Source organism: Protomyctophum parallelum (assembly GCF_964188405.1).
Source record: "Protomyctophum parallelum genome assembly, chromosome: 22".
Taxonomy (NCBI): Eukaryota; Metazoa; Chordata; class Actinopteri; order Myctophiformes; family Myctophidae; genus Protomyctophum; species Protomyctophum parallelum.
In genome coordinates, this window is record NC_139714.1 from 27,399,950 (window position 1) to 27,411,438 (window position 11,489).

The window sequence follows — 11,489 nt, forward strand, 5'->3', positions numbered from 1 at the left end:
TTTTTCAGAAAACACTGGGACTGCGACGCACTATTCAACGCACAAGTACTTAGTATTAATACGATCAATTATTTGAATTGCAAAACGATACGATACGTTTCGATATACTTCGATTCTTGAAAATATTTTTCTTTATGCAGTTACTATATCGTTACACCCGTCGGGACTTATTTTGGGGCGGAGTGAAATCCCTTTTCTTTTTCATTCAATGAAAATAGCCAATCTACAAGCTCACAGACTGCGTTGTGAGCTTGTAGATTGGCTATTTTATTGTCAGACTTGTTTTATATCTATCTCTCTGTACGTCTGTCATCCACGTAACTCGAGAACCGTTCCCCCCCCCCCCCCCCCCCACCGACTTCAAATTCGACACACGCGTTCCACACACCCACGGAGAGTGCGTTGCCCGGTGTCGAGTCCGTCGGACCCACGGTTGTCCAGAACCAGCACAAAAGCCTCTTCCCAGGCTACATACGGACAGGGCCCAAATCCTGATCACCCTTAGATCTGCATATATGGAGCTGGCCTGTTGTGACATCAAAATGATGCGTGACCTCAGCTCTGTATTAGCCAATTGATCACACCTGATCACCCCCCTTCCCCCAACGGGCACTTTCTAGTATATTTTAATGGGCTCAAGGGAGGGCCGGCCGGGGGGGGGCAGACGGATCTCTGACTCATGTCACCATGGCTCGCCCCCCCCCCATGCAGCTACGCTCAAATATGGAACAATTTGTCGTCGTGGCATGAGGTGCATGACATCATGATCAGCTATCTCCATATATGGGCATATCAGTCAGATTGACGTTCCCTTCAGGATATGTTCTGGATTTCTCTGCTAGAAGTCTGGCCTCTAATGGACTCCTTCCATGGCATCCGGGTTCTGTGATGGGAGCTCCTGAGGTGTGAGGAGAAGTCCAACAATCGGACTGGAGCCGCTGTCGTCCAACCTCTGCTCCTCGGACTCCGGACTCCGATGCTCCGGGTTGGTCTCCGAAAGCTCACCTGGAGTCGTGGAGGCGGCTCGGCACTCTGACCGGCCTCCAGGTTCCGTTTAATGGACGCTGTCGCCACGCTGAGGCGCTTAAAGGAAGCAATGAGATGCTCCACCACGACCATGTTGCAGGAACGCCCAGACGTCAAACTGTTTGAGTATAGGCTTTATATAATATATAGAGTATAGGCTATAATATAGCCTAGTAGCATGATGTCACTGGATTGTGTCATCTTCTATGTCACAGGGAGGGGTCATATCCAGATACAGATCCCGAGAGCGGTGAAGAGGACGTAGAGGAGCCTCCTCCACCCAAACCAGTCAACCCAGTCCAAAAACCTGCAGAGGGGGCTAGTAGAGTGACCAGGCAGAGCCACCTTCATCATAAGACAGAGTGGGGCCATTAATGACTCTTGCGCGTTTTTGCACTTCCAGGCTAGTAAAACATGCAAATGCGCTTTTTCGCACTTCCAGGCCGGTAAGTGAAACCCTGGCCTGAGTGAAAAGTGATGATCACTTTTCACTTTTCACTCATCACGTTTCACAAATCACTTGAAAAGTGATGATAACGGATATGGTCATGAAGTGTGGCTCATGATGACCCAAAGAATAAGGTCGCGAATACAAGCGGCCGAAATGAGGTTTCTTCTGAATATAATATTTAATCTGAATATAATATTTAATCTGAATATAATAGCACATGATGACTCTTTAGTAGTAATGATTAAAAAATATCTGGGACTGCATGGGGTCCCTGGCTGGAACAACATCAGATGGTGGTCCCTGGCTGGAACAACATCAGATGGGGGTCCCTGGCTGGAACAACATCAGATGGGGGTCCCTGGCTGGAACAACATCAGATGGGGGGTCCCTGGCTGGTGAGGTCCCTGGCTGCTGGTGAGGTCCCTGGCGTGAGGTTTTCAGAAAACTGCCATGATTTACATTCGAAGACAATTGAAAATAGAACCCATGGTCTCTCAGGGTTAAGGTGACTACATTTCCCAAGCACCCATCCGGCTGCTCCCTCCCTCCCACCCTCCGCATACCTTTGGTGAGCTGCGGCAGCCAATGGGTGGAGGGGGGCAGAGAGAGAGAGAGAGAGAGCACTCAAACCCAGTGTTGCCAACTTAGCGGATTTGTCGCCATATTTAGCTTCTTTCCAGACCCCCCTAGCGACTTAATTAGTGAAAAGCTTCTGGCGAGAAATGTAGCTACTTTTTCTGGTGAATTGGGGATAAATCGTGTTGACAGTCGCCAGAGATAAAAACCCTCATTTTTATTAATTTTCCTTCTCAGCCTAAAAAAAAAGAAAAAAAAACTCGGCGCGTCTGGCTCAGTGGTTTCCTCGTCTCGGCTCGGTTATGTGCACATAACCGAGCCGAGTCGAGGAAGCCACTGAGCTCTGCTGTGACAGCAGAGTAATCTAGTAAGAGAGAGTAATGACACTCCCGTAGTCCCGTTGACTCACATTGTAACAATGGAATGAATGCGATCATCATCATCATGGTGTGCTTACACCCAGAGCAAGAAAGGAGGAAGCAAAGCACTGGCAGTGGCAGCTCACTTTAGTCTGCTAGTAAAAATAAAATACACACGCAAATGCATAAAGTATTAACCTTCTAACTCCTGTATGGATCAGAACAAAATAGCGTTCTAAACGTTAGTTGAATTGAGGTATGTTTTTTTTTAATTACAATGCGTTTAAACGAGCAGCAAATTTTCCGAGTTCAGACAGCACAGAGGGCTCTGACTGAAACTAAACTAACGCTAATTGTGTGCCCCAATGAACCCGGGAGCTGTGTTGTCTGGAGCCTAGTGCTCCTGGTAGGGTTTCCCATAGCAAAGTGGTCTCGGGGGAGGGGCCAGACAAAGTATGGTCCAATACAATTAAATTCCTGTTAACAAAATACAAATTTTGTTTTGATGTCAGTTTGATGTGAAGTTTCATGGTGATATCCAACTTTGTCACGTCACGTATCAGCAAGAGATGATACAAAGTGCACATAAATGACAAATGTTTTTCTGGGCTGGCTACATATTTTCGTTGCTAGGGTCGTCTAAAAGTCGCTAGGGACGCTAAAAAGTCGCTAGGGGCGGCGCGCGCTACGCGCGCGCAAGGGCGCGCGCTGCGCGCGCGCATATCCCACCTCTAGCTACTTTTAGCTACTTTTCGAGGAGCCACTAGCTATTTCCGTTACTGGGGAGTTGGCAACACTGCTCAAACCACAGAGCAGCAGCAAGTTTTCACACGGAGAGGAGACAGACAGACAGACAGACGGACAGACAGACAGACAGACATCATGGCTAAGTTCGCGTCAAACCGTTTGATTCTTTTGCACTTTAAAACTTCCGGAGGCGATCATCATCGATCCCGGAATGGGATCAATATCACACTACAAGAATAAAGGATTATATGTTTTATTGGATCAGTATCATAATACAAGAATAAAGGATTATATGGTTTATTGGACTGCATTCATGTATTCAAGGAAAAGCTACAAATCACGACTTTCTATTTGTGGTGGTCGATCTTCACGGATTTGGGGGATTTCTTCCTAACGGCTTTTTGTGTTTTGCGTATTAAAACCCCTAAAAACCAGGAGGGGAACATGTACCCCTCCTCCTCCCCCGTTCAGAGGCACCATGTGGGGGTCCGTGTGGTGGTCCTCCTGTTGTTGTTGTCGCTGAGCGCGGACCACCGCCACCGGTGTGTTGGATCATCTGACGCCGAGGAGGACAGGAGAAGCTGCCCGTCCGCCTGCACATGTTCTGGAGATCTGGTGAACTGCAGAGGTCTGCTGAGAAGAAGAGGAGGTCACGGCTTTCCACAGAGCCTGGGGGACGCCGAGGAGGAGACCCCGGGGTGGGCTGTCCAGCTGTAAGTCCGTTTTAAAGCACTGTCTGTCTGCTTCCCAACACTGTTTTCATGTCAAGGACCCCCAAAATTGACGTTTAATTAGCCCCGCGGACCCCCCATGTGAAGAGAGCAGTGATTCTCAAACCGTTTAATTTCAAGGACCCCCAGTTTGACATGCATTGATTAGTCTACGGACCCCCATTTCATGACATTTCTATCTCTGGGACCCCTTGGTATTGTGAAATCAATGCCAATTTAACTGAGAGTGTACAGATGGAATCAAATGGACCCCACAACGGGTCCATTTGTACACTCTCAGAGTTACAGACCCATAAAGGTCCATTTGGTTCCATTAATTGTTGTGTACAATCTCACAGTTACAGACCCATGAGGGTCCATTTGGTTCCATGTGTACACTCTCAGAGTTACAGACCCATAATGGTCCATTTGGTTCCATTTGTACACTCTCAGAGTTACAGACCTATAAGGGTCCATTTGGTTCCATTTGTACACTCTCAGAGTTACAGACCCATAAGGGTCCATTTGGTTCCTAACTATCATTTATCTGGGGACCCCCTGGAACACCCTTAAGGACCCCTGGGGGGTCCCCGGACCACATTTAAAAATAATTGGTGGTCCCAGAGATAGAAATGCCATTAAATGGGGGTCCTTTGACTGATGCATGTCAAACTGGGGTCCTTGAAATTAAAATGGTTGAGAATCACGCTGTAAACATCTTCTCTAATGGGGGTCCCTGCAGTGTTGTTTTCGTCGACTAAAACGAAGACGAAAGGTTTTCGTCGACTACCTTTTTCGACTGATGAAAACTGAATGGAAACTAAGCTGTATGATGACTAAGACTAAATATAGTGACAATGTCGTCAACAAATAAAAACTAGACTAAAATGTTAGGAGGGGACTAGTGGACAAGAGATGCAGTATAAGTCATTTTACACTTGGTTGCATGCTGAAAATAGCCGATCTACAAGCTAACAACGTGCTGCGACACGTGAGCTTGTAGATCGGCTAATTTCAGCAAGTGTAAAATCAGTCATTACGACGGCATCAAGTCCCGACAAAATACATTTTAGTCGACTAAATCAACTGTAGATTTAGTCGACTAAAATATTGTGCCATTTAGTCGACTAAAACTAGACTAACACTAAAACATTCAAGGTGACAAAAAAGGGACTAAAACTAAATGAGAACTATTCAAGAGACTTATGACTAAAACGAAAATCTAAATTTGCTGCCAAAAACAACACTGGGTCCCCGGATGGCATATCTTTTCTAATGGGGGGTCTTCTGGTGTCAATTTAGGGGTCCTTAATTGGCATCAAAAAGTTTGAGTGTAAAATATACTTTCTCTCAGACTAACTCTAAAACAGTGGTTTTCAACCCTTATTATTGATTCAGCATTTGAGCCACGGACCGCCGTTTGATGACATTTAGCCTCTCAGACCCATTTGAGCCACGGACCACCATTTGATGACATTTAGCCTCTCAGACCCATTTGAGCCACGGAACCACCGTTTGATGACATTTAGCCTCTCAGACCCATCTGAGCCACGGAACCACCATTTGATGACATTTAGCCTCTCAGACCCATTTGAGCCACGGAACCACCGTTTGATGACATTTAGCCTCTCAGACCCATTTGAGCCACGGACCACCATTTGATGACATTTAGCCTCTCAGACCCAAAACTAAAGAATATTACTTTGTTATCGTCAGATAAGTCCACAGTTCCATGCTGTATTGATGTTGGTACCATAGGAGAGATAACAGGCAAACGTTGATCAAAATAACAACTCTCTCTCTCTCACCTGAGGCCTCACATCCTGGGCCTCACGGCCTGCAGCCTCACGGCCTGGGCCTCATAACCAACCAGGGCCTTCCAAGAAAAATGAAAAAAAAAAAAAAAACGTTCCACATGTGGGGGAAAATTCTTCTTCTCACTCTGGCATGTTAATTTACGAGTCTCTCTCTCTCTCTCTCCTCCCTCCCTTAAACCCGCCCGCTCCTTTGTTTTCCCAGAACCACATGAGTTCTGCTGAATTAGCAACTCCAGAACCCCTCTTGGTACCGTCCCGTGCCAGTGTTTTACTTTAGCTGGTGTTATACTTTAGCTGTTGAAAAACAGCAGATCTACAAGCTCGTAGCGCGGCACGGATCTGGCTATTTTTGAAAAATCCTGAACAATCTTTGAATATATTCTTTCAGAGCGATGTTTTTTTTTGGGGGGGGGGTCCGGTCCGCCGCCTATTGCATAATAGTTTTTGGGGTCCTTGACATGAAATAGTCTGAGAACCATTGATATAGAAACATGAGGTTTCATGTTCATGTCAAGTGTTCGGAACAGAAAGAAAGAACAATCAAGAAGTAATAAAAATGAAGTCCTACTCGGTACGAGAAGTAATAGAACTGTAGTTGAGAAGATGTTTGAAATCTCCGCGGATTCACCCGTTATCACTGTATTAAATAGACAAAATCAGGACGTTGGAATACGGCCAATTTGGCCATACTGGCATACTAGACATTGTGGTGTCGTGCACATGTCATTTCCAACTCTATTGTCGGCGCATGGAAACTAGGGGCTATAGTACTAATATATACTATTCGCACGGTGGCACAGTTGGTAGTGCTGTCGCCTCACAGCTAGAAGGTCCTGGGTTCGATTCCCGCTCGGGACGCTGTGGGCGCTGGCGGCGTGTTTCCTCCTCCGCGTCATCAGTGCCCATACCCGAGGCGGGTTTGGCGAAAGGGCCTTTCTGTGTGGAGTTTGCATGTTCTCCCCGTGTCCCCTAGGGTAGGTACCCTCACAAAAAACATGCAGTAATCCTGGTCACTAAACTGCCTCCCCCTGGCCAGCCGGGGCGCCTGATGGAGGGGAAAGGAACTGGTTGGAATAACGTGTTCCTTCCACGCGCTACGTCCAACCAGGGAAACTCCCCCTGTCAGGTGTAAAGGAGCAACTTGGACACTCGGGCATGAAGGAAGCATGAGTTCAAGTCCGTTGCTCTCCCCTTGTCCCCCATATATGGGGACTAGGTTGGTGGAGGGTGTGTAGAGCCCAGGATCACATTAGGTAATTGACACAGGGGTGAAATATGGGTTACAAAATCGTGGGATAAAAAAAAAATTATTACAATATATACTATTCTCTGCATATCGGGACGTAACTCGGACGGCGCTGAGTCGTGTCTGGTGGCCGTCGCAACGCTCGGCGGTGCCTCGCGTGGCTCAAGGCCACCCAGACACGGCGCGCCTCCGTCATTGACATCAGTGACACAACAATACCATCATCACCACCGTCACAATAGGTGATAATGATGACATGACTGAAACATAGTATGTGGAAAATGTCCATACTGGTCCATACTGGTTGATAAGGCATATTCTATGCACGGTCGAATGGGGTGCAAAACTGCAAATCTAAAGAAACGGAACCAGACCTCCAGAGAGTTCGTGGGGTGTTTCAGATGAATGGAAGGCATCCCTCTCACTTTCCCGGCATTGTGAATAGATTACCAGTTGTTAAATCTCCCTCCCCTCCCCCCTCTCTCTCCTCCCCCAGATCCCCCCCCCTTGATGGATTCCAGATGAGGGTGAGGGTGTGTGTGTGTGTGTGTGTGTGTGTGTGTGTGTGTGTGTGCGTGCGTGCACATGCAGTGTGTGTGCATGCACATGCAGTGTGTGTGCGTGCATAAGAAAGTGTGTAACTGTGCGTGCATGTAAGAAAGTGTGTGTGTGCGTGCATGTAAGAGTGTGTGACTGACTGTGCGTGCATGTACGAAAGTGTGTGTGCGTGCAAGTATATGAAAGTGTGTGTGCGTGCAAGTATATGAAATTGTGTGTGTGACTGTGTGTGTGCGTGCATGTATATAAAAAAGGGTGTGTTTATGTAAGCAAGTGTGTGTGTGTGTGTGTGTGTGTGTGTGTGTGTGCGTGCATGTAAGAAAGTGTGTGGCACCACAGCTTTATAGTTGGCAGAGCTGTTAGCTGTTAGCTCACCAAGTTCACACACACAGGCACCCAGAACTAGAGGCTGGCAGGGCACTGCGTCAGGCACCCAGAACTAGAGGCTGGCACTGCGTCAGGCACCCAGAACTAGAGGCTGGCACTGCGTCAGGCACCCAGAACTAGAGACTGGCACTGCGTCAGGCACCCAGAACTAGAGGCTGGCACTGTGTCAGGCACCCAGAACTAGAGGCTGGCACTGTGTCAGGCACCCAGAACTAGAGACTGGCACTGTGTCAGGCACCCAGAACTAGAGGCTGGCACTGTGTCAGGCACCCAGAACTAGAGGCTGGCACTGCGTCAGGCACCCAGAACTAGAGACTGGCACTGCGTCAGGCACCCAGAACTAGAGGCTGGCACTGCGTCAGGCATCCATAACTAGAGGCTGGCAGGGCACTGCGTCAGGCACCCAGAACTAGAGGCTGGCACTGCGTCAGGCACCCAGAACTAGAGACTGGCACTGCGTCAGGCACCCAGAACTAGAGGCTGGCAGGGCACTGCGTCAGGCACCCAGAACTAGAGGCTGGCACTGCGTCAGGCACCCAGAACTAGAGGCTGGCAGGGCACTGCGTCAGGCACCCAGAACCTGAGGCATGTACATTTACCCTATACAGTATATGGGAGCCAACCCAGGGCAAAGCCAGGAGGGAAAAGAAGCGTACCACCTATGTAGACGTGCTGCGGCGCGACAGCTTGGCTGACAACACTGAAGAGCTCAAGAACCTGATGTTGGATAGGAAATTGTGGAGGGCAGCGATCCAGGAATCCAGAGTTGGTGTTGGCTAGACCTCACTCTGCAGTAACTAACTAGATCTTTAACTCTTGATAGTGTAAAACACATTTTACGCTCTCAAGAGTTACATTAAAGTCTAAACACAATTAAATAATTTAGAAGCATTGTTTGCCTGTTATTCCTATCTACCAACATCAATACAGCATGGATGGAATTGTGGACAAAATCTTATCAAACAAAATATTCTTTGTCGTCAAACGGTGGTTCCGTGGCTCAAATGGGTCTGAGAGGCTAAAAATGTCATCAAACGGTGGTCCGTGGCTCAAATGGGTCTGAGAGGCTAAATGTCATCAAATGGTGGTCCGTGGCTCAAATGGGTCTGAGAGGCTAAATGTCATCAAATGGTGGTCCGTGGCTCAAATGGGTCTGAGAGGCTAAATGTCATCAAATGGTGGTCCGTGGCTCAAATGGGTCCGAGAGGCTAAATGTCATCAAATGGTGGTTCCGTGGCTCAAATGGGTCTGAGAGGCTAAATGTCATCAAACGGTGGTTCCATGGCTCAAATGGGTCTGTGAGGCTAAATGTCATCAAACGGTGGTCCATGGCTCAAATGCCGAATTAATAAATAATGGACCATGATATGAAAAGGGTTGAAAACCACTGTTTTAACATTCATGCTGTCTGGAATGACCTCATAACGTCTCACACAATCATCGTATGTAATTAATAACGCTGTTGATTTTTGTTGGCACAGGAATCAGGATTGTGGGCTGAGTAACATAAATGTTCCTGGACAAAATATTCTTTCTGTGTTCTCGTATACACAAACGCAGCCAGAATGTGTATAATTCCAATCAGTATACAATTAATCAAAACTGGATGGACCCCTTAACCCATTTAGACCTGATGACGATTCTACAAATGTCTGAAATGTTTCTATGTCAGTCGTTCTCAAACATGTTCATGTCAAGGACCAACACAAATATTGTGTAATTGGCCGACCCCCATCTGAAAATATGTAGTTCCAGGGACCCCCCCCTAGAAGCAAAGATTTGAGTTAAAAACATTCGCTCTGAAAGAATCTATATTCAAAGATTTGCAACACATTTTCATTTTTCATTTAAAAAAAATATCAGATCTACAAGTTTGTGCTACGAGCTTGTAGATCTGCTATTTTTCAATAGCTAAAGCATAACATCATGCTTAAAACACCAAAATGGGTTCCCGTACTGAATGTTTTAAATGGGCACCCTGGTTTTTCCGTGTTTAAAATGTGTCTTTGACATAATTTATATATATTATATCTTGTGTTTTATTCGCAGGGATCTCAGTCATAACAAACTGCAGATGATTGACAGCTCTCTGTTCCTCCATCTGCACATGCTCACTGAGATGTAAGTATGACTCTGTACTTCCTGTGCGTGTTCTGTTACTTCCTGTGTGTGCTCTGTTACTTCCTGTGTGTGCTCAAGGAAGCTCTTAGAAGGAAGTGAAGTGGTCACGTGACTGGGCTGCGCCATGACACTTTCATGGACACTTTCACGGGAGCCAAACTACACCCGGAAGTTCGGCAGAATGCACTGAAGCCAATGAGAGCTCAGTGACCAGCTCATGAACAAACATTATTTATGAATGACTGAGACCTTTTGTAAAGTGATCGCTTCTGGAAAATAAAATAATATATATAACACGTTATTTTAGGCTGTCTTATTTTTTGATGTGCATACTACTTTTTTTTCAAAGAGCAAAGAGCAGCCCAGGCAGAAAACTTACTATGTGCTCTTCTATAAATACCTCAATAAAAATAAATAGTTATTAAGTCGAAAAACAACCACTCAGAAAAAACGTGTGATATCACTTATGTCTTCTTTCATATTCCTGAATCAATTATATGACAAAGCTCGCAATCGTTCATGTATAATGTTTGTTATGAGCTGTTCCAGCCGGCTCCATTCACTGCCATGTATTCATTGCACTACCGGTGTGAATTTGGCTCCCATGAAAGTGTCCATGAAAGTGTCATGGCGCAGCCCAGTCATGTGACCACTTCACTTCCTTCTAAGAGCTTCCTTGTGTGTGCTCTGTTACTTCCTGTATGTGTTATGTTACTTCCTGTATGTGTTCTGTTACTTCCTGTATGTGTTCTGTTACTTCCTGTATGTGTATGTTCGGTACTTCCTGTATGCTATATTATTTTCCCTAGGATAGCTCAGGGAAGGAGCGCTCGTTTTACCACGCCGGCTAGTAGTAGTCGCCCCGCCCTACTACTAGTAGTCAAGGAAAGCTCCACCCGCGCGGGAGGAACCTCACCTTCTAATATAAACACAAACCCCATTTTGCCAGCTGCCTCGCTAGCCTAGTGAACTACTCCGCCGACTTGTAATAATACTTCGCTGGTTCGCGCCCCACTGCCGCCACTGTTTTTACAACCGCAGACTTTTTAATAGTTTTTGGATTAAGGTTGCATTAAAAAAACTGGATTAAGGTTGGTGAAGGATGCGTTGCTCCCCTGCTTGCGGTTATGTTTAGGTTAGAGTTAGAGATAGGGTTAGGGTTAGAGTTAGGGTTAGGGTTAGGGTTGGAGTACTAGTAGGCATAAACACTTGTGTGCGGTCCAAAACACAACCCAGCGCTTCCTACTCCACTGACAACCAATCACAGCGCTCTAAATTCCTCGAATCCCGCAGCCATCCTAGAGAAAAAAATCTCGCTTCCTGTATGTGTATGTTCGGTACTTCCTGTGTGTGTTCTGTTACTTCCTGTGGGTGTTCTGTTACTTCCTGTGCGTGCTCTGTGAGTGATTTGCGGGGAGATGAGTTGTTTGACGCAAATTGATTTAATTAAGATGATTGTTAGAATGTTTGACGTGTGTAATGCGGGGCAGA

General features: G+C 46.5%; 1 protein-coding gene across 1 annotated transcript in view; it reads left to right on the plus strand.

Moving 5' to 3' along the window:
• The first annotated feature begins 3,278 nt into the window (after positions 1–3,278).
• lrig3 (leucine-rich repeats and immunoglobulin-like domains 3) overlaps positions 3,279–11,489 on the plus strand; it is a 41,748-nt gene continuing 33,537 nt past the window's right edge. The window contains exons 1-2 of the mRNA XM_083794497.1: positions 3,279–3,872; positions 9,927–9,998. Of these exons, the coding sequence (XP_083650623.1) occupies positions 3,604–3,872; positions 9,927–9,998 (341 nt within the window). The 5' untranslated portion in view covers positions 3,279–3,603. The remainder of the gene's footprint in view (positions 3,873–9,926; positions 9,999–11,489) is intronic.